Genomic DNA, 23,967 nt, shown 5'->3' with positions numbered 1-23,967 from the left:
CAGCCCAACCTTCTGTCAGATACCCTTAAAGCTTTTCAGTCTGTTTCTGACCACCCTGTATATACTGCAAACCATAATGGTTCTTTCACATTTCCTTGAGGAACTCCTAAAATATTGCTTACATCTGTCAGTTTTGTTCTGTTAATACCAACATGATGCGTCCCGTCTGCAGCGATATCCTGATTCCAGTCACAGGTCTGTTCTAATACTTAGTAAGCTTTCCTAAATAACCATACAGAATTGTATCACATGCCTTCTCAAAATCGAGGAACATGGCATCAACCGCAACACCATTGATCTGCTGCACTCTGGAGCTCATGGAGAAACAGAGCAAGCTGCACAATGTCTCTGTTTGCTGAATCTGTGTAGATTATTATAGAAATTTTCTTTCTCCAAAAACCTCAATACATGAACATGAAATTTGTTCCATAATTCTGCGAGAGATTGATGTCAGTGAGATAAGCCTGCCTAACGACACTTCTTGGGAACAGGAATGACCTCCACTTTTTTCCAGTCACTAGGAATGCTTTGTTGCTCCAGTGACCTATGATTTACTATTGCTAGAAGGGGAGCAAGTTTTTTTTAGATAATCTCTGTTGAAACTCACAGTTATCCTGTCCGAATACCTTTCCACTATTGCAGTTGCTTTTCTATCATGTATCTCAGTATTTATGATCTTTGTTTGTCGATGATTGGAAGGAGGAACCATATTAAGATCTGCATTGAAAGATATGAAATTGACAATGGTAAATTATTTCATTCTATATATTTAGCATGTTCTTTGCATCAGGGTTTTTTTTTCAAATGTGACCTAGGTCAAACATGCAGCATGACATGCATTTTGATTGGTGGGAACTAAGTTAGCAGAAATGTCGACTCACTTTGTAATATGATTTTGTAATAAGTAGATATTTTATGTATTGTATTTGTTCTCTTGTTGTTTTCTAGGCGAAATGATGATGTCACTGCTTTGGTACTACCGACCAGAGCACACGGAACAGGGCATCTCTTCTGCAGACACGGAAGATGAAATATTTGCTTCAAAGCACAAAGACATCAACAGTGTGGCCTGTATAGAGGATAAGTGCTACGTCCTCACTTTCACAGAGTACTGCCGGTGGGTACTGTGATTTCAGCTCAACATACTTCTATGTATCTTTGTCATTGGTGTATTAATTGGACTTCCAGTGGACTGTAGATAAAATACAGAAGATGGACTTATGTGCTCCCGTATTTGGTGTACATGTCGAAGCATGTGAGCGGACACACAAAGAAACCAATTGTGGACAGGAGCGGAATGGAGAGCAGTCCTATTCATGTGGTGATTTAGGAACTTGTTATGCGGTTGAAATGGTACTGGTTTGTCTTTGATAGTATGTAGACATGAGCCATTTTGTTGTTGTTGTCACTGTTGTTGTTTTGGTCATCGGTCCCAAGACTAGTTGGGTGCAGTTCTCCATTTGTGTTGCTTGCCAGTATTCTGTTCATTTCAGCATAACTGGAACATCCCATATCACTGATGATATACCACACGTACTTTTCTCTGAAGCTTGCCCCTGGCAGTTCTTCCCTTCCACCATCCTTTCAACTACAGGTCTCATACAGAGCATACAGTTTTCTGTTAATCTTCTGCTGGTCTCAAGTTTTATATTTTTGGGTTCTATCAGTCCTAACGGAGAACCTTGTTTCCCCGTGCAGTCATTGCTAGTGTGTATTTCCTGCATCTCCTTTCCTTATCTGTTCTATTTCCAAAGTGGCAAAACCTGCCTACCTGAAGACGTGAAGAGACAAGAAAAGAAGGTGCAAAAAGTAGACACCAGTGGTGACTTCACAAGGCAGAAAGGTTTTCCTTAAAAAGCTGATGGCATCCAAAACACTTAGGCATCAAGCATGTTCACCTGCTGTGGACACCATTACAATGTCAGTTTCTTTAAAATACATTTCTTGGTGTGCAAAATGGTCAGATTCTTGTTTGTTACAATGTGCTTCTTTTCTATTTGGAACCATACACCTATATTTGAGATGCTAGTGGCATTCAGTGTAAGATATTAAGAAAAATGGCATGTTGCTATAAACATTTACCTCATAAAGAATTGTGTTGTGGAGCTGTTCAGCTGATATGATGTATATTTATTCGTAGACAACCAGTATCGGTCGAACGACCATCTTCAAGTGTCGGATAAACACCACTTAGTGTCAAATACATAAGAGTTTTTGTTCAGAGTAACTGTCACGTACATCTGCCTCTATCACCTTACGCAATTTTCATATCATTGAGTGCAAAAATCGACAGTTGGCTCTAGTGTACAGCACCCTGTGTGGCTAAAGTCATACAGTAAACTGACAACAGAATTGTCTGATGTATTTGACAACGAGGAACCTTCCTATAACTTTGATGTAGTGTTAATTCGTGACATGAAGACTGTCACGTGACTGGAGCTGGTTTTGTCTGAATAAATATACGTTACAATAGCTTTTGGTAGTCCCAAGTTTTCCCGTATTTAAACACACTGATGCCGTGCAGCACTTTTCACGGAAAATATTTCTCTTTTATCTTCAACAATAATTGAAATTCCTGGATGGAGACGTGTGTAAAATAAGGGAAAGGCAATCACTCACACATAGTGGATCGATGCGTGGAGCAAGCACCACATAACAGAAACCAACATTCACATTAGCTTTTGAGCACTAGCTCTTTTTCTGGCAATAGTCCACACATTCACACGTGTAAATACACAGGTAATAAAATGAACATTCCTGTGGCCACAGCAAGACTGATTATTGATACTCAGTTGTTGAAAGCAGCTGTCAATTATCAAGTATCAATAATTAGTTTTGCTACGGCCACGGGAGTGTGTGTTCAGGCATCTGTGTGTTTATGTGTGTAAATGTGTGTACTATTTCTGAAAAAAGAGCTAGTGCTTGAAAGCTAGAGTGAATGCTGGTTTCCGTTGTGTGGTACAGTGCTCCCTGCACAGATGTGGGGTACATAGGTGGTTGCCCTTCTCTTTCATCTTCCATTTACTTGGAGGAAAAAAGTAGGCCTTATATTTGTTGAATGTTAATATTAAAGGAAGTGCCATGAAAGCCGGGATAGAAGACAATGGGAGACTTGTTGGTAAACTGCCAGTATTAATTGTGAAAATATCTTTTACTCTGAACCAAAGAGACAGCTGTAAGAGTCACAAGTATAAACAGACTATGCCTGTAAATGTACAAGGCACTGGGACTTGTATAGCCAGTTGTTGTGCATCTCCTCTGCCAATCAGCAGTCCTCAGGTTTGAATCAGTTGTGCTGCAGCGTGAAACTGAAGCAATCATTTGGAGCACTGGAACATTTAATGATATGTATTTGACACTGTGTGTCAAAGGGAATTTTAGGAAAGAGAGTGGGGATTTTAGGAAGGAATGAGGCTATAACAGAGGTTAGTGTATCCAAAAAGTGATGTCTATTTTCAAGATGCCCAGTGAAAATAAGAAGCTATTAAGAGCTGAAGGAACAAGACAAACAATTTTATCGTTGTTAACATTGTTGTGGCCTTCAGTCTGAAAACTGTTTTGATTTAACTCCGCATGTTAGTCAACATTGTGCAAGCATTTTCATCTCTACACAGCTACTGCAAGCTACATCCATTCGAACCTACTTGCTGGGTTCAAGCCTTGGTCTAACTCTGGAACTTTTACTGCCCACATGTCACATCAGTACTGAGTTAATGATTTCTTGACACCTCAGGATATGTCCTGTCAGCTGATCTTTCCTTTCAATCAATTTGTTCCACAAATTTCTTTTTTCCCAATTTGATTAATTAATTATCCAATCTACTCATCTAAACTTCAGCATTCTTTTGCAGAGCATTTCAAAAGCTTCTATTGTCTTTGTATACAAACAGTTTATCATTTCCATACGAGGCCACACGCCAGGCAAATACTTTCAGAAAAACTTCCTAATGCTTATATTTATATTTGAGGTTTCCAGAAAAATATTTACTGCTATTGCCGGTCTGCATTTTATATTGTCTCTAATTCAGCCACTGTCAATTATTTTGCTGTCAAAATAGCAAAACTCATCTACAGCTTTTAGTGTCTCATTTTCCAGTCCAGATTTTTCAGCATCACCAATTTCAATTTGATTTCATTCTGTTACCCTTGTTTTACTTTTTTTGATGTTCATCTTATAACCTCTTTTCAAAACACTATGTATGTTTTTTTTTTACTCGCTTTCTAAGTCGTTTGCTATCTGTGACAGAATTACAGTGTCATTGGCAAACCTCCTCAAAGTTTTTGCTTCTTCTCCCTGAACTGTGATTCTATTTCCATGTTTCTCCATGGTTCACTTTACTGTTTGCTCAATGTATAGATTGACTAACATTGGAGGTATGTTGCAACCCTGTATCACTCCCTCCTCAGTTACTACTTTTCTGTCATGTCCTTCAAATATTACAACTGCAGTCCAATTTCTGTACAAGTATGTAAATTTACAAATTCTATGAATGTAGGTTTATCTTTGTTCAGTCTATCTTGGTAAACAGACGGTCGTGAGTCAAATATTACCTTGTGTGTTGATACATTTTTTCGGACCACAAATTAATCTTCTCTGAGACTGTCTACTGCCTGTTATTCAACTGATATGTAAATAACTTGTGTCAGCAAGCATGGCTTATTAAGCTGATGGTCCTGTAATGTAAACTGTTTTATGCACTATGAAAGCAGGCTCAAGTTAAGAGATACATGAGGACAATGGACTAAAGAGGTAATATGCTGGAATTTTAGATCTTTTGGTGATTTCAAAGTGCGAAAGACGTTCTACTGATCTGCATTTCTTTAGGGAGAGCTGCAGAAATGTGGTGGTAGACATCTGTCTCACACTCTTCACACTGCTGAAATCTTTTATTGAGAGAACAAAATTTATAAGAAAAATTTCTGCCAGCAAATATTAGATTCGAGGATTTATTAGTGGTAGCCTCCTTCATTAATCTCAGGAGATTCTTCAGTATTCATCCAGTTGTCATTCTTTATCGGCAGGTTCAATCCTTCATCTTCACAGCTTCCAGCTGTTTTGTTTTACAATTTTCCTCAGTTGTCTACATAATTGATTCCATTTCTGACGAAATTTGTTTCTTTGTCTTTCACGTACCTGTCTTGGATTTTATGTCACCCGCCACCCTCTACACTCTAGCCAGTGACTGCTGATCCAGTGTCAGCCGACTGCCACCTTTGCTTCTGTGTGCCGCTAACTTCTTTGGTATTTCCAGTGCACCATCTGTTGCTGTCCATCTTTATTTTCAATCTTTCCATTATGTCTGTCTTGTCCCAGATTTCTGGGATATTAATCCTCTCAATCTGTGACTTCACACTTTTTCTCCGTTCTTCATTTTTCCCATTAGCTCCCGAAGACGGAACCTTTTGGTTCTAGAAGCTAAAGGATCAGTTTCAGCTGTTGTTTGTTGCTGTTGTCAAGATTGCAACAACCACCATGGTAAGTACACCTTTTTTCTACTCTCGCCACCATTTTTCTAATGTTTACTTCTTTAATTTCCTTTTGAAGACCTGCCAAAATATATTTACTTGTTATTTATATTATTTTAAATGATTTTAAGCATGCAGTGTTTGAAAACTCTTTTTGTTATACAGAAGGTAACATCTATTCATATTTCTCTGTTTACTGTTGGCACACATTTTGTGGTCTTACAATGCAATGTGTTCTTCCATCTTTCACTTGCAGAAATTCCCTGTCCCGTACATCTTTAGATTCGATTGATGTAACGTCGGATATCTTTTGATCGTTAGTCATTGGAACTGATCAGCAGCCCATGTTACCTTTTTATCCATTGAATGAATGGTAGAATTAGTGCTTTGTGATTACAAGGTTTGTTATTACACAAATAATAATTGTCCGTGTTGGTTTTTCTGTCTTGATTGAAGAGCTCATGATTTTTGTTTCCACCCTATTCTCTTAATGTCTGTCATCTCCTAAAATTTCATTTGGTTCAACTATTTCTGACATTTCTCAAACTTCCTTCAATGTCCTCTTCAAGATGACCCAGAGAACAACAAAATACCTCACAGTTTCACATATTTAAGCCTATTTCACCTTACAAACCAGTGTGAGAATGAAAACGAACATCTCACAAGTTTAGTGTAACATATGCTGTGCAAGCAGAAGCAAATCATGAGGCATGATATAATATAATACTTTCCCCATTTTAGTTGCTGCTTGTGTTGCTTTAAATATTGTGGGCAATGCAGCTACGAGACTAACACACCATTTATTTTCAATCTGATTCAAATACAATTGCACCTCTTGACTTAGGTCCACTCTAAAAGATTGCTACAAGAAGAGTGTGACTGTTTTTCATTTATTTTGTATTTTGCAGGTGACAAGTTGAGATGGCTTGGCAGCAGGAATATATTTTCCTCAATTGAGCACCTAATCAGTTACAAAAGATTCAAAGAGAAAAAATAATATCTGTACAGCTATATTTTAATCCATAAAACTAAACAGATTGTGTTACACTGCATCCAGGGGAGATCTGTAATACGACAACAGGCAAAATGCCATTTTGCAGCTTAGAAACTGTCTGAAATGCGCGATTTAGGTTTGACTCTAAATTTTGAACTTGATAAATGTGCACGTATGACTGGTTGAAACAGCCACTCACCAAGTGCCCTGATGTATTGGAAACAGAGGAATTTTAAGGCAGCCCTAACATACTTGTTTTAATAACTTGAAAGTCTGGAAAGTACTTGAATCCCATCTGAATACTATGGGAATACACAAGAAGAGCTTCTGACTAAGATATAATTGTGAATGAAACACTTTACTTCTATTCAGGAGGCGCAGGGTAAAAAGTCTGGCTATCCCGATACAGAATAAAATCATTTTGGGCATTAGACTGTGTAATTTTAAAACTAAAAGAACTATTGAAACTGATTTTTTGATCGTCTTTGCTGCACTCATCATAAGGCTGACTCTAATCAACAGTATAATATTATAGCAAAATTCTCTTTTTACACTTTCTAGCAGATTGACCCAAAAAAGTGTAAAATGTGGGAAAGTGTAAAATACAGGAAAGCATAGGAAACACAGCAAGCAAAATGGAATAAATTACTTGTACTGCCATTCTCTTTATATTGTTTAAGATGTGAAATTAGAACAATTTAAATTTTGCCTGTTTAAAAAAATCTGAAATAATTATTTTTTCTTTCTAAGAGCAGTTACCTCTACCTCTCTCTTTACAGTATACAAAGTATCAAATGCTTTATCATCATCTGACGAAGTACCAATGTACTGCCTCATAATGTTAATAGCTTCCGTAGCTTCTCTTCTCCTTGCCACAGCTGGTTCTTGATCATCATATTCTTCACCAATCACCTCTATCTTCCCATCTTCAAAATGTTTGGTAAGGATGCTATCTACCGTTGGCACCTATGAAGTGATGACAGAAGCGTTAACACTGACATACTCTTGAAACATCACAGAAAAATCTGTAGGCTCAGACAAATTTTCTTCCAGTGGCTCCTGCTTATTTTTTTTCTTTTTATTTCAACTTCATCCTGTTATCATGAAACAGTTAGAAATAGTTAAAGGAGTTGCATCCCTCCATGCTTTGGCTATATAATGTGTAGCATTGAAAAGTGATAAGGTTATAGATTTTGAACACATGCCATGATTGTACGTAAATTCAAACTTCCGGACAAGCATTTTTCTGTATTTCCATTTAAATGAATGGGTGATTCTTGGAAATAGGTTGATGTTCACTCGTAAAATTAGGAGGCAGGAACCCAAACTTAATATTTCTGAGCTGCAGATTGTCAGGGTGTGCATGCATATGTGGTGGATGTGAAGATGGAACTGGTCATCCATGCAGTGCTGTTGGAAACACAATTAGTGGGCAGAGTTCTCGCATCTTTGAAACACCTTGGCTTGTTAAATTTAGCAATTACCAAAGGAGGTAATTTTTCAGACCCATCAGCATTGCCCATAAGTAAACTGGTTATCCTGCGCTTACTCGGTTTCCCACTGTGGCATTTCTCACTATTAAAACGTGAGATCTCACTTCCTAATATGTTATAAAAAAGATGTTTCGTCAACTTTAAAAATATTTTTTGAATCATAATCTTTGAAGATATTTTACAGTTCTTTTTTCCATTGGCCCACAATTCCACTACGATCACTTACACTTTCTGCACACAGTTTGATGTAAACAATGTTACGATGAGTTTTAAATCTATCGAGCCAAGTATTCGATGCTGTGAAGTTGGTGGTCCCCACTTTTTTGCAGCAAACTGAAGTGCCATTTCTCTCAGTATGTTGCCATCTGGTGGAATTCCTGATGCTCTCGTGCTAACAAATCATTTCACAACAAGTTTATCCAACCAATCATATGCTGATGACTGAATGTATTTACATTTTTTTGCTTTGGAAACAGTGTGTCTCACATTAGCATCGATGTTGGGCTGATTTTTCAGGGGTGGAAGCAGAAAGTGTTAGGTCCTTCACTAACTGAACTTGCGATCCAACATGCGAGTCCACGTGTTGTAGAATTACCATTTTTTCTTCCGCAGAAATACATTTCATATTTTTTCTAATCATTTCACTCGTGGGCACTTACTCAAGCTACTAAAGAATGTGGTTTCTACACTGGTGTTTGTTTGCTTATTATCACCAACAAGGTACTATTTTTGGGATCATTGTTGGAATTACAGCTCTCTTGTTGCATTTAAAGAAGCAGTCATGATATGGAAAAGATAGAATATAAATTTTACAGACTACTGTTGGTGAAGTTAATCTAATGGCACATTTCATTTCAGACTTCTTAATTAAATATGCAGTAATTATTTTTATTTTTTTGCTGCAAGAAAACTTCTTACCTAGGTCTTTTCATGGGGGTTGGTACAATTCAGGACATCCCTGTCGACTGTTTTCTGTTTCCAGTTGTGGCAACTTAAATGCTCTGACGATTGTGACTCTAGTAGCAACCTTCATTCTACTCATTGTGTTGTCTTTCAACAGCTTTAATTTAATTTCACAGTCATTTATACAAATAAACACTGTCTTTGTAGTCAGCTCTCTCTATAATGGGCTTTCACAAGTTGTTACTTCCACGTGAAGTATGCTAATCTATACTAGGCACACAGTCATAGGTTGGTAAAAACCTAATGTCAGAGGTAAACATTCCTCTTCCAGGTGCTCTGTAACATGATGACAATTTCCACCCTCTTTCTCACCCAGGACGTCTGTGAGCCAAGTGACCTCTTTGTTCTGTGTGTGTTAGCACACAGGCAGTGGCTGATTGCTGACACACACAAATGCACATGCGGGGGTTTCCCTCTTTGTTCCAAAGGTATAAATAAAACACAGAAGCAAAAAGTTTTTCGTGAAACCACATTAAAAAGATGTTTGTGTTCCAGTGTGAGACTTACAATTAATAATAATTATAAAATCATGGTAAAAGCTTGTTGCCTCAAGAAGGCCACCTGGCCCAGAGGTATCCTAGGTGAGAAAGAAGGTGGGAATTGTCATCAGGTTACAGAGCACCTTGAAGAGGAATGTTTACGTCTTACATTGTTGTTTTTGTGGTCTTCAGTCCAGAGACTGGTTTGATGCATCTCCCCATGCTACTCTATCCTGTGCAAGCTTCTTCATCTCCCAGTACCTACTGCAACCTACATCCTTCTGAATCTGTTTAGTGTGTTCCTCTCTTGGTCTCCCTCTACGATTTTTACCCTCCACACTGCCCTCCAATACTAAATTGGTGATCCCTTGATGCCTCAGAATATGCTCTACCAACTGATCCCTTCTTCTAGTCAAGTCGTGCCACAAATTTCTCTTCTCCCCAATTCTATTCAATTCCTCCTCATTTGTTATGTGATCTACCCATCTAATCTTCAGCATTCTTCTGTAGCACCACATTTTGAAAGCTTCTATTTGCTTCTTGTCCAAACAATTTATCGTCCACGTTTCACTTCCATACATGGCTACACTCCATACAAATACTTTCAGAAACGACTTCCTGACACTTAAATCTATACTCGATGTTAACAAATTCCTCTTCTTCAGAAATGCTTTCCTTGCCATTGCCAGTCTGCATTTTATATCCTCTCTACTTCGACCATCATCAGTTATTTTGCTCCCCAAATAGGAAAACTCATTTACTACTTTAAGTGTTTCATTTTCTAATCTAATTCCTAAGTCTGACATTAGGTTATACAAATCTAAGACCGCATGCCTAATATGGAATAGCATATTTCACGCAGAAGTAACGACGAGTCATGAAAGCCCATTACAGAGATGGCCATCTTCAAAAGCAGTGTTTATTTGTGTAAATGACTGTCAAATTAAATTATAGCTTTTGTAATACAACACAATGGGTGGGAGGAGGGTTGTAACTATTGTCAGATCATGATTATCATTAGGCAGTGACTGAGCATGCTTTCCCTCACTTACAAACTGTGAGCTTGTAATACAGGTGGCTGTGACCCAAAACACCGACAGTGAATGTCTCACTTACCACGCTAATTCTTCATTACGTGATCAGTAACTTTGTTTATAGTCTGTGTTCTCTGCTTTGCTGTGACACTAATTTTTGACAGGAACCTGATGCACTTTTTGCAGAAATGTGTGTGAAAATCAATGTTAAAAGTCATAGTACTGTCGAAGAAAACTTAAAATGCTGGAAATGTTGTAATATGGAATTCTTAATGGTGGGATCTGGAAGCATTGTATTGAGAGAATAAGACTTCTGTTGGGACTGACAAAAATTAATGTAAAATGTGGGAACTTAAAAATGGGGTTTTGCTGTATCTGTCCACCTACTTAGCTGAGTGATATGTGCAGCTGGCCACCGTGCAGAGAACCTGGGTTCGATTTCCAATACTGCCAGGGATATTTCTGTGGTGGGAGGACAGGAATGGGGTGCAGTCAGCCTCCCGAGGCAAGTGGAGTAACTACAGCCAAGTAGTGGCTCCAGGTCTTGGAAACTGTGGCAGCTCCAGGTCTTGGAAATTGACCCCACACCTCACCATAAGCAGAGCATGTCACGGCTCTCGGTTGGTAACAGTGGGCTTACCAGAGACCTTGGACGTAGTTAATGTTACATTATGTTTCATGTTCTTTAAATATCATATCATTTTAATCTTCCATTTAGTTTGCATATTTAAGCAATAAGTCAGTGATACAATTTAAGCTCTCACATTGGTGTATGTGTCATGAGCCTGAAAGAATATTATCAGTATTGCTGCTATGTACTCATTTTTTCTTGTTCTTCAGTGCACAGGGAGTAACTGTTACAAATGTTTTCAACCCAGTATTACTTACGTAACTTACCTGAAATAACTGCCAGATGAATAACGGATGACAGTGTCAGTGAAGTGGGAAGTTTATGATGGTGTCTCCCTCATAAAGAAATAATTAATGATAATTAAATTTCATTTCACATATTGATTTTCTGTATTAGGCCCCATCCTCACTGGGGCAAGGATGATATTTTTGTTGCTTTATAATAAAATTAATTAATACATAATTTTTTGACATGTGTTGCCAGTGGAGAATTTCAGCAACTTAGGTGCCCTGAAGAGGACTGCCACAAAGACATTAGAAACATCAGGTTTAATAATGGTTCTAGGTTTGAAATGTCAAGGGCTAATGTCAAAAAATACACTCCTGGAAATGGAAAAAAGAACACATTGACACCGGTGTGTCAGACCCACCATACTTGCTCCGGACACTGCGAGAGGGCTGTACAAGCAATGATCACACGCACGGCACAGCGGACACACCAGGAACCGCGGTGTTGGCCGTCGAATGGCGCTAGCTGCGCAGCATTTGTGCACCACCGCCGTCAGTGTCAGCCAGTTTGCCGTGGCATACGGAGCTTCATCGCAGTCTTTAACACTGGTAGCATGCCGCGACAGCGTGGACGTGAACCGTATGTGCAGTTGACGGACTTTGAGCGAGGGCGTATAGTGGGCATGCGGGAGGCCGGGTGGACGTACCGCCGAATTGCTCAACACGTGGGGCGTGAGGTCTCCACAGTACATCGATGTTGTCGCCAGTGGTCGGCGGAAGGTGCACGTGCCCGTCGACCTGGGACCGGACCGCAGCGACGCACGGATGCACGCCAAGACCGTAGGATCCTACGCAGTGCCGTAGGGGACCGCACCGCCACTTCCCAGCAAATTAGGGACACTGTTGCTCCTGGGGTATCGGCGAGGACCATTCGCAACTGTCTCCATGAAGCTGGGCTACGGTCCCGCACACCGTTAGGCCGTCTTCCGCTCACGCCCCAACATCGTGCAGCCCGCCTCCAGTGGTGTCGCGACAGGCGTGAATGGAGGGACGAATGGAGACGTGTCGTCTTCAGCGATGAAAGTCGCTTCTGCCTTGGTGGCAATGATGGTCGTATGCGTGTTTGGCGCCGTGCAGGTGAGCGCCACAATCAGGACTGCATACGACCGAGGCACACAGGGCCAACACCCGGCATCATGGTGTGGGGAGCGATCTCCTACACTGGCCGTACACCACTGGTGATCGTCGAGGGGACACTGAATAGTGCACGGTACATCCAAACCGTCATCGAACCCATCGTTCTACCATTCCTAGACCGGCAAGGGAACTTGCTGTTCCAACAGGACAATGCACGTCCGCATGTATCCCGTGCCACCCAACGTGCTCTAGAAGGTGTAAGTCAACTACCCTGGCCAGCAAGATCTCCGGATCTGTCCCCCACTGAGCATGTTTGGGACTGGATGAAGCGTCGTCTCACGCGGTCTGCACGTCCAGCACGAACGCTGGTCCAACTGAGGCGCCAGGTGGAAATGGCATGGCAAGCCGTTCCACAGGACTACATCCAGCATCTCTACGATCGTCTCCATGGGAGAATAGCAGCCTGCATTGCTGCGAAAGGTGGATATACACTGTACTAGTGCCGACATTGTGCATGCTCTGTTGCCTGTGTCTATGTGCCTGTGGTTCTGTCAGTGTGATCATGTGATGTATCTGACCCCAGGAATGTGTCAATAAAGTTTCCCCTTCCTGGGACAATGAATTCACGGTGTTCTTATTTCAATTTCCAGGAGTGTATTTTATTCACATTGATGTTGGCCGTGGAAGCCTTTACACTTAAATCTTGTATAGGTTTTCCACACTTGCCTTACATCCCATAAAGTGACAACAGGGATGGTACATTGTACAGCCAATTTGCCCACCCTTAGATTTTAGCTCAAACCAGTTGCTGCAGTCGTTGTGTTGTAGGCTTATCAGCATTTCACATTTTGCCGATTGCCTGCTGAAGAGAGGGCAGTCTGTGGTTTTCATGAGAGCTCGTCCTGCGTGTTGGACGATGAAATAAAAAAACATAAAATGTCCTCTGATATTATGGGTCACGACCAAGCTAGTAGAAAAATTGTTGTCGAGCAGCACTGTTTCTTCATTGAGCCTATGCTAGTGAAGCAACTTCTAAATACACTGCTTGACTAGAGAGTAAAGCATTCAGAAGACATTTTCAGATGTCAGTGTAATGTTGTACACATACACGCTTTCGGTGAGTTTGTAAATGATGGAAGTTGCAATTATCTGTGACACTCAGAACAGCTGCCAGAATGCATTAGTGTTGTTACTGGACCTGATAGGGTATACAAGGGGTATGAACACTGTCAGATGTTGACTGATCGCCATGAAGGACACAGAGATGCTGCTTACTCATGTGAGACAGTATTATTACAGTCTGACAGAGACTGAAAGGGGTCTCATTGTGGGTTTTCATGTGGCCAGCTGGTTGATAGTGCAATACCCAGGTTTCTTGGATATTCAGATGTGACCGAGGTCTGATGTTAGAGTGCATGGCAACATAACAGCAAGCATAATCGTTGTCAAGATTCCGGTTGACCACCACAAAGGAGGATTGCAGTGTTATGCACTGTACACATCGAAATCCCTTCACATCTACGGTAGCCAACCGAAAACGAGTTATGGACTCCCTCTGACATTCTGTATCATCGCGCAGTGTTAGTCAGATGTTAACAGCAGCCAGACCAGGAAATTGCTGACCCATCCACAACACAAAATGGCTTCATTTGCAGTTGTACAGTGACTGGGAAGTGTAGCCTGCTGATCCATGGTGTTAGTTGTGTTCAGTGGTGAATCACTGTTATTCTGTACCCTTGAGGAGAAGTTGCCTTCTTCAAATGTTTTGGAGAGGTGGTGTCATGGTGACCTGAGGTAATGGCTGGTAGTGTCAGCACAGTGGTACATCATGAACATCCTGCATCCTCATGTGTCATGTACCAATACTGGGGTGCCATTTATCAACAGGACAACATTCATCCACACATGAGATGTGTCTGTAAACTGTTTATGTGATATTGAAGTACTCTCATGGCCAGAAAGTTCCACATAGATGCCCCCAATAGAACGAGTGTGGGACCAGCTCATATGTCAAGACGAATTACAACAGTTGTGGGACTGTGTGGCTCAGGAGAGGATGCAATGTATTTGTGACACTCATCCCAACCAAATCAGTGCACGGATCCAGGCCAGACGGCATGCAACATCATACTGTTAATTAGCCTCTTACTGGCAAGTTCTTTGGAAATTTGACTCGATTTTATAACAGTTGAAATACCCGCTCAATCCATGAAGATTTGTTTCATTTCCCCCTCTCCTTCTGAGTGCATTGCGTTTTTGGCTGGTCAGTGTATTTTCCGTTTTACAGTCCTTAGGACGTAGAAGATTGAAAAGAAAGGGCAGGTCACTCTTGACCCCTCGATGTGAGGGTCCTTTCTCTTGTGAGGTTGAGGTTTGACAAAGATGAAGGCGGCAGCCATTGATGGAGAGAGGAGGAGGGGTCAAAGATAGTACATTGGTGAACACTGCCAGTTTCAGTCCAGAGATACAGAGGACAATATGAGGAGTAAATATTGATTAGAGGACAGAAATGACTAGTGCAATTAAGAACAAGGAAAAATGTCACATAGTTCATTTCTGTTCCTGTAATCCATCTTTACTTCTCTCACTGACCTTATCATGTGTGGACTGAAGCTGTCATGTTGCTTGTCTGTGTACTATCGTTGATCCCGTATTCATATGACACCTCCTGTTTGATTGTTGTCACCCCTCTTTCTCAGAACAGAATCGTTCCTCTTATACCAGGGTCTGAGTGACTTTCCTTCTTTTTTAATGGTCCCCAAGCTGTTCTTCTCCCCCATCCCTGAGGAAGGCACCAAACATTCCATGTACATCTATATGTTTTTATTGGCAGTACTTAATATTTCACCTCCTGAAGGTAAGTTCTGGCCTGGCAAAAATGTCTCAAAAATTCTTTTAACATAAGTATTCATAATCTGTCTTGGAAAGCCTCTGACCAAATATCTGTTAGTAATTAATTTTTTGGATCTGTAACTCCATGATTTTTCCGTACATACCCTCACATGGTAAATCGACTCTGCTGCATTTTTGCTCACCTAACTCGTTCAATCGGCAGGTACCGGAAGGTGGCCCGACGCCAGGACGAGGGAGTGCGTGAGCCCCCTCTGGTGGTGCCGCCACCCGAGGACAATCCACGCAGTCGCTTCCAGCCACCGCCTTCGGTCTCATCGGAGCTGGTCTTCTACTGCCGCCGAGTCTACGACTTCCGACAGAAGCGAATCCTCAGCTCGAGGGTGTCGGGTGGGAGCCGTTATGCCCGGCAGCTCAACAGGAACCGCTCCCGCCTCATGTAGCCGGCAGGTGAGCGACTGCAAGCTGCTGTCACGGTCTAGAAAATAAAGATGGGAGGAGACGTGCTTACAAAGGGCTGTTCAAACAAAGACTAGCATTTGAGCTTCCCCTGCTGCATAGGAATGACCCAGTAAATCCTAATTTATGCCATATCCAAATGTGTAGTGGATGTGCCTTGGGTATTATAAAGTTTCTTATAAAGTTTGTTAAGCAAAAGGGAAGTACAATATTTTGTTGCAGTCATCATAATGGTCCCAAGCTGTGAACACTTTCTGGATTCTGTAAGCAATAACTTAGTTCTTCTTCTTAATTTTCATTAATTGATAAAAATACACTGTTGATTTTTCACAGGTAAAAGTTGTTATTTTTCATGTAGAGCTATATGTTACACTTATGTTATTTTAGCTCCAGATCTGTCATTATTGTCAGAGATATTTATATAATTTGAGGATTTTTAACAAGATCCGAGGCAACAGCAGTCCTAACTCATTTATAAAGCCAATGTGTAGGTTGGAACCTTTATGCCCAAATGTACCAATGTACATAGAGTCTTTACAAGTATGTAAAGCAGACATTGTTCAGAGACTATTTTTATCACATTCATTTTACAAAGTGTTGACATGGATAGTGGTCAAGGTAGCCACTGACATCTGGTCATAAAATATGCACATCACATTGCTACTGTATTATCTTACTGTGGTAAGTGGTCTGAATACTATGCAACCCTTAGTTTAAAACTATTGAGTATCAGGTCTGTTTTATGTACCCATCCATACAAAAAAGGCAATTTAACAATATTTAAAAAAATCATTGCATCGGGTCTGCTGATTGGATTGTGGCAAATTTAGTACCATTTTAAAGCTGCACACCTTAACCTTATTACATTGTGACAGAAACTTCATTGAAATGTATGGGTTTGAGTTACAGAAGTCACTTAGGTGATTTAAGAATTTAGAAAAGTCATCAGTATTCACCAGTATCTGCCTGGGTGTTGTGTTCACAGGCAGAGGTGAGTAAGTATCAAATTCACTCCAGTCACTGTTTCTTGGATATGATGCAGCCATTGGATTTGACCCAACACCTTCAACATCATTCTCGTGTACATCTGAAGACAAGTTGTTATTGATCTCATTCACTAAGGAGAATATCACATTATGTGAAACAACATACATACTAACAGAATAAACACATTCAGCAGAAATGTGCATTGTGCACAATTACGAGCAGTGATAAATTGTTGCAAATTAGTGAATATATACCTTCAAATGCACCACTGTATTCAGAATCAGCTGAATCACTCTGTAGATTATCCAGAGTGTCAGTATCATTAATCAAATCCATGGTTTCTGCATCTGATAAACCTCGATGAAACATTATTGCAAATGAAACAGCGATGTAAGGAACTTGAGATTGTAAAGATGGGTTTTTAACATGAATTACGGGCTGCAAACAATACTGCTATGCCATGTTGGACACTTTTTGTTACTAAACACCCGTAAAACATTTAACACTGACTAAATGTGTTTGAGTAACATTGCAGTGTTTTGCTGCATTAAATGTATCAGCCTGTAAAATTTATGGGCCTGGTGATTTTTATGTGACTCCTGGCCCAAAAATCTTATGGGTTTGGTGCTTAAAGAGTGTTAATGAGATGTGGTTGCAAAATACTGTTAAAACGTATTTACAGAAGAATGGAAAAATTGGGTAAGATTGGTTTGGATTCTGGAGAATGTAGGAACATATGAGACAATACTGACTCTAGAACTTGTCTTAGAAGACATGCCTAAGGAATGTTGACTAGAATGCACTTTTCGATATTCTTTGAGTAACATGGGTTAAATGTAGGAAGCACAGGTTACTGACAATTTTTACAGAAACCAAACTGCAGTTGTAAGAGATGAAGGACGTGAAAGGGAAGCAGTACACACACACACACACCTGTGCAACTGCCTTGTGCCACTGAACACACAATTGTGTTTATCCAGCACAATGTAGCTGCACTTTGTTTGTGTGTGTGTTTTCTGGTTTTTACTCCTAAATTATTTGTACGAGAACGTTCCCTGCTACAGACAAGCTCTTTGCATTTTGTGCTGAGGCTGCTTTTGTTATGGATATACTGCTTGCCAAATGCATGTGCCTGTGCTGAGAGATGGCATTCTGGCCAATATGAAATGCTTATCATACAATTTTTTGAAAACAGTTTGTTGAAAAAATTTGATTTTTGCACCTATTACAGTTCAATATCTTCACTTGATAAAGGACTGAATTTCTTGCCATTATATGCCATAGTTACTGAGCTGCATTAAATGAAGTAAAACACTCTACAGAATTTTAAAGATTTTGCGGAGATAAAAATGCATTGCATAAAAATTGTATATTATTGATTTTAGTTCATACATTGCAGTGAATGAAATGTAGGTAAGATACCGAAATTTTATTTAAAACTGAGTCCAGGAAGGAATCTCATTTCATTTTCAAGTTACTGGGTTTTATATCTGATGGAATGTAGCGTGCGATGTGCCCGTTCATGTCATTTCCCATTGCGAATTGTGTAGTCATAACAATTGTCATATCTCATAAATTATTTGAGATATCAAAGTGAGGTTCTCTGCAAACGGTAGCACACAATGACACACATATGTTGTATGATAAATACTCGAAACTTTCTTGTTCACTAATACCTGGAAGTAACGTGTCCACAGTGGTGAGAGGTCGGCAAATCAGGATGCTTTCAGACTTCTGTAGCAGTGCAGGAAAATCCAATTGGCACATGTATACACATCCACAACACCTGGAGAAAGGTGTAGCAGGATGTGTATACACACCCATTGCACCAAAGGGTTTCATAACAAATTTTGTTTTGGGGTAACAAGACATTAACTAATTGTTATCTTATAGTTTGGCATGGCTAACAATGTAATTCCCACATGAATAAACATTTAGTAATCTCACATAAACCATTAATGTAAACAAGATATTTTTGCTGTAAGATTTTTTTTTTTTTTTCTATTTCCAATACTGACGGAAACTTTTGTAATGTGAGCGGGTTTTGTCAGTTGTTACATGCCTGTTTTGGATGTGCCAGTAAAGGAACAATACACTACCTTGCCTTCTGCCGGTCATTGGCACATTTCTTAATAGTGCCTCTCTTCTTTCTTTGCAGGCTTTGGCTCGTCCTGCCTCTCAAGCTGGTGCCTAGTGTGCTGCAATCTAATTGAGATGTGTGATGACTTCTCAGCTTACCCATGACAGTGTCCCATGCATTCAGTGAACAGAGTCGAGTGGTGAAGAGGAAACTGTGGACCAGGGACAGGAGTGAATGGCAGCTGTGCATCTGATCTTCTGCGTGCCCCTCGTGTGTCAGTGTCTGGGGCGAGTGGGACACGTGTGTTTATATGTATGCCGTGTATATGTATGTACTGAAATGAGAATGAGTACGGTCTCGTACGTGGTAACTTAGAACTGCTTTATTACAGAGTTGATTTGTAGATCGCCAATATTTGTGTCAAATATTTTGCATTGAAATGCCACATTGTTTTGTTGTTATCATTTCTCAACTGGTTAGATTTATGTATGAGAACAGGAGGTTTTCTTCATTTAGTTAACATCTATTCTACTCTTAATTCAGTTGCTTATTGCATTGTTAATTACCAGGAAGAGGAGTATTTCCTGGTGTGTCAAACTGATGATTTCTGTTTGGCCTCTCTCATTAGAAGAAAGAGTATTTTGAAGCACATGGAGATTCGGGTGCTATGTATTGTTTTAAAGTTGATTATAACTAATTGGTGATCGACATGAAATAATTTTTTTTAGTTCCCTGTATGTTGTTGTTATATTACGGAGTGATGGTATCATATTGCTTTTTTATTTTGAGATGAAATTGAGTGAAGTACGTTAAAAATGTAATGACCAGAGTACTGGGAAGGTACAGAACACCAAACATTTTCTTTGTGTCACCCAAATATTGGAAATGTTACTTTTTTTTTGCTAGAAGGATTTTTCATTATTCTGTCTGTTAGCTAAGTGAATGAACTGGCTGGAATTCAGAGGAAAAGTTGTGCCATTGTGTACATGGGTACCATAGGAACTTACTGATGTTAATATAGTTTTTGCCATTTACATACACATAAAATCAAAAATGCTTTTGTGGTACATATTTTTATAGCAAGCCTAATTCATAAAGGAATATTGGGTACAGCAGCTACTCTTTCTAGTCCTTCTTTTATCAAAAAATTCCTCATAGTTAGAACCAAAGAGCTCGTAAAATGAGGATATTTAATGAAATAACAAATAATGGGTTATCAAGGTAGAGTACCCTGTATCGGTAACTTTTTTTAAATTTGTATTATTTTTTTTATGAAAGATTTGTAGTTTGCCCCACATCTTTCTTAGTATATACAAGAAATTCCCACTATTTCCTTCTCAAGTGCTGTTGTTGCATAGAAGCTTACCAGCAGAATTAGGAATAGAATCCTGTCTATTCCTATTTCCCCCATACATTGTTGAAATGATCGCAGCCTCTGTACTCTGTATGATTGTCATTTTAAAGCAGATGTAGGAACTGACTCCAAACCTGCGTGTGTCAGAAGCCTTAAATGGAGAAACAATAATGAGGTCACACGTCATAAACTGGAAATTGTTTCAAGTCACCCGAGAATCACTTGGAGAAGAAGCTACAACAGAACATTTAAAAACATGAGAGCATTTGTTTTACTGTGCATTGAGTAATGAACACAAGAGAATGCTCACAATCCTAGAATTTGTACTATAATATTGTAAAGAGAGTAGAGTACTATATTATTAATATAGAACAGAAAGAGATATATCTATATATATAAATAAATAATATATATTTAATTTAAAAAAGTGAAAAATTGATATTTATAAAAAAATGTGGTTTGTGTGGTTTCAGAGTTAGGGAATCTTTACATTTTGCGAAAACTTGAGCTTTTCTGGCAAAAAAAAAAAAACAAAACAAAAAAAAAATTATTAAATATTATGTTTCCTTCATTTTGTTGGCTCTGTAACAGGTTTCTTTTTGTTGTGCTCGGCTGTTTGTCATGTCTCCAATATGCTGTGCATTACTACAGTAAGTGATAATATATTATTTGTTATGTATCAATCGGTCTTGTCGTGACTGGTTTCTGACAGCCCAGCTAAATTGTAAAACTTGTTCAGCAACCTCACATAAGGTGATGTTGTCTTGTATGTTAAGTGCTTTGTTGAAGATGTGGTGGTATTACAAGCTGTAATAATTTCCCACCATTTACCGGTGGTAATTGTGTCTGCTGTTGCCTGTGATCAGTTAACTCAGTTTGTTGGTGTGTAATACACACAACAGCCCAAATGGTGAGAATTGAGGCAGTATGCTTATTGCAACACCACACCAGTTTTATTTCATTAAACACAAATTGCTGCTTTGGGAGCAGTAAAGGGGTGTAGGTGTTTGGAGATAAGGAGACGACAGCTGTGGAGCTTGCTGGACACAGTAATTGACATATACATATGCTATAACACTGTTGTGGAAATATAAAGTAGCGATTTAAGTAACTAAAAATTTTTTGAACAAAACTTGTCCAGAATGATTACTTTTGTAAAAGCCACTCTGGCTTTTCCTATGTCTGATGTTCCCACCTGCCCATCCCTATATCCCGTCTTCTTCATTAAGTGATGCAGCATTCTTGCAGGTGAACAAAATGGGAACAGTACTCATTCAGGCTTATTGGAAGCATTGGTTACTTCTCATGTACTGATTTTACTCTGACTGCTATGTGGGCTTAACTTAGTTTTCCATTGAGACAGTCTTGTGTTATTTCAGTTACTGTACCAGATTTATTTTTTTAGCCACGAGTAGAAGCTGGCAGTTGTAAATTGTATTTTTTACATCTGCTTCTGTATGAAATGTGGAGAACTTTACAACTGATTGTATGCAGAGGCAACGTCACTGGCTGCTAACCCTGTTCAGAGAGAATTTCCCACCACCTTGCTTGTGGAATAATAGAGTGCACATTCTGTGCCATCACAAACTGATGTGAATTGTGGTGCACAAATGAATGTCATCTATGATCTGTTTTGTCTGTCAGACTGAGAGATTCAGAAATTTGGAGCGACGCGATACACGTTCTCGTAAAATGTTTGCTGTTTGTGGCACAGTATTTTGTACATCATCACTTTGCTGTACCTGTGCATATGGAAACACGATTAGATCATCTCCATGTGCAGAAAATTACAAATAAAATTAGATTTGTTCAGAGGATGATGTGGGAGCTGCTATGCAATGTGTAAACATTGATAATAACAAGTGTCTTGGAAAACCAGTGCCACTGTCTTTTAATACAATCAGGTGTCACAGTTTTGGATTTAGTGTCAGACACAATCACAACTACGAAACCCTTGCGGCAAGTGTTTAGTGCATTAGCTCACATTTAGTGTGTTGGGTTGTGTTGCCTTCAGTAGGTGCCTTTGCATGTCACAAAAGAGAGCAAAGTGAGTGAATAAAATTTTTTGAGAGGATGGACATAAGAATGAAAATAATGCTGATCTATAATCACCAACAGCAGAGTGAATCGTAAAAGTACGCAGAATGATTGTGCTTTTTGTCATATTTATCAGAAACAAAATATTGCAATTATATTGTCTGTTTTCAATTGTCAGAGAATAAATGTGTGATAAGTCTCCTTACTGCTGTATCTTCTTTCCTAAAGGTGTTCCCATCGCGCTTGTGCTTCACTGCTGCCAGATTACACACGCAGAGTACAAGCCCAATATAATGCAGTTGCCGAGTGACGTGCTTTACCCCCACGTTATTTTGTAACTGCAGTACATCGAGAGTAAGCTGTGGAATGATGAAATACACATGAACGGTTTTGAAAAGCACACAATGCAGTGTTGTATTGTACTATATTTTGCGCAGTATTCAACTTTAAAGAAAATAACAGTTAAAAAATTGTGAAATACAACAGTTTGACACACTTCACTCAAACACTGACCAAATAGTGACACTACAGGAATTCCAAATAAAATACCGGATTGCACAACAGAGTGTGTCTATAAAACAAAGATGATGTGACTTACCAAACGAAAGCGCTGGCAGGTCGATAGACACACAAACATACACACAAAATTCAAGCTTTCGCAACCAACGGTTGCTTCGTCAGGAAAGAGGGAAAGATGAAAGGATGTGGGTTTTAAGGGAGAGGGTAAGGATTCATTCCAATCCCGGGAGCGGAAAGACTTACCTTAGGGGGGAAAAAAGGACATATCCAACCGCACATACACAGACACAAGCAGACATTTGTAAAGGCAAAGAGTTTCGACAGAGATGTCAGTCGAGGCAGAAGTACAGTGGCAAAGATGTTGTTGAAAGACAGGTGAGGTATGAGCGGCGGCAACTTGAAATTAGCGGAGGTCGAGGCCTGGCGGATAACGAGAAGAGAGGATATACTGAAGGGCAAGTTCCCATCTCCGGAGTTCTGACAGGTTGGTATTAGTGGGAAGTATCCAGATAACCCGGACGGTGTAACACTGTGCCAAGATGTGCTGGCTGTGCACCGAGGCATGTTTAGCCACAGGGTGATCCTCATTACCAACAAACACTGTCTGCCTGTGTCCATTCATGCGAATGGACAGTTTGTTGCTGGTGATTCCCACATAGAAAACTTCACAGTATAGGCGGGTCAGTTGGTAAATCACGTGGGTGCTTTCACACGTGGCTCTGCCTTTGATCGTGTACACCTTCCGGGTTACAGGACTGGAATAGGTGGTCGTGGGAGGGTGCACGGGACAGGTTTTACACCGGGGGCGGTTACAAGGGTAGGAGCCAGAGGGTAGGGAAGGTGGTTTGGGGATTTCATAGGGATGAACTAAGAGGTTACGAAGGTTAGGTGGACGGCGGAAAGACACTCTTGGTGGAGTGGGGAGGATTTCATGAAGGATGGATCTCATTTCAGGGCAGGATTTGAGGAAGTCGTATCCCTGCTGGAGAGCCACATTCAGTGTCTGATCCAGTCCCGGAAAGTATCCTGTCACAAGTGGGGCACTTTTGTGGTTCTTCTGTGGGAGGTTCTGGGCTTGAGGGGATGAGGAAGTGGCTTGGTTATTTGCTTCTGTACCAGGTCGGGAGGGTAGTTGCGGGATGCGAAAGCTGTTTTCAGATTGTTGGTGTAATGGTTCAGGGATTCCGGACTGGAGCAGATTCGTTTGCCACGAAGACCTAGGCTGTAGGGAAGGGACCGTTTGATGTGGAATGGGTG

The 23,967-nt window shown here is 40.0% G+C and overlaps 1 protein-coding gene across 1 annotated transcript in view; it reads left to right on the top strand.

Annotated features, from left to right (window-relative positions):
- The window catches only part of LOC126424613 (basic proline-rich protein-like), a 147,872-nt gene extending 125,476 nt beyond the window's left edge, over positions 1 to 22,396 (top strand). Inside the window, exons 8-10 of the mRNA XM_050087351.1 lie at positions 949 to 1,117; positions 15,480 to 15,724; positions 18,879 to 22,396. Of these exons, the coding sequence (XP_049943308.1) occupies positions 949 to 1,117; positions 15,480 to 15,717 (407 nt within the window). The 3' untranslated portion in view covers positions 15,718 to 15,724; positions 18,879 to 22,396. The remainder of the gene's footprint in view (positions 1 to 948; positions 1,118 to 15,479; positions 15,725 to 18,878) is intronic.
- The last annotated feature ends 1,571 nt before the right edge of the window (positions 22,397 to 23,967 follow it).

Source organism: Schistocerca serialis, chromosome 10 (genome assembly GCF_023864345.2).
Source record: "Schistocerca serialis cubense isolate TAMUIC-IGC-003099 chromosome 10, iqSchSeri2.2, whole genome shotgun sequence".
NCBI lineage: Eukaryota > Metazoa > Arthropoda > Insecta > Orthoptera > Acrididae > Schistocerca > Schistocerca serialis.
The sequence above is the reverse complement of the archived record's forward strand: the minus strand, read 5'-3'. Positions and strand labels throughout refer to the sequence as shown.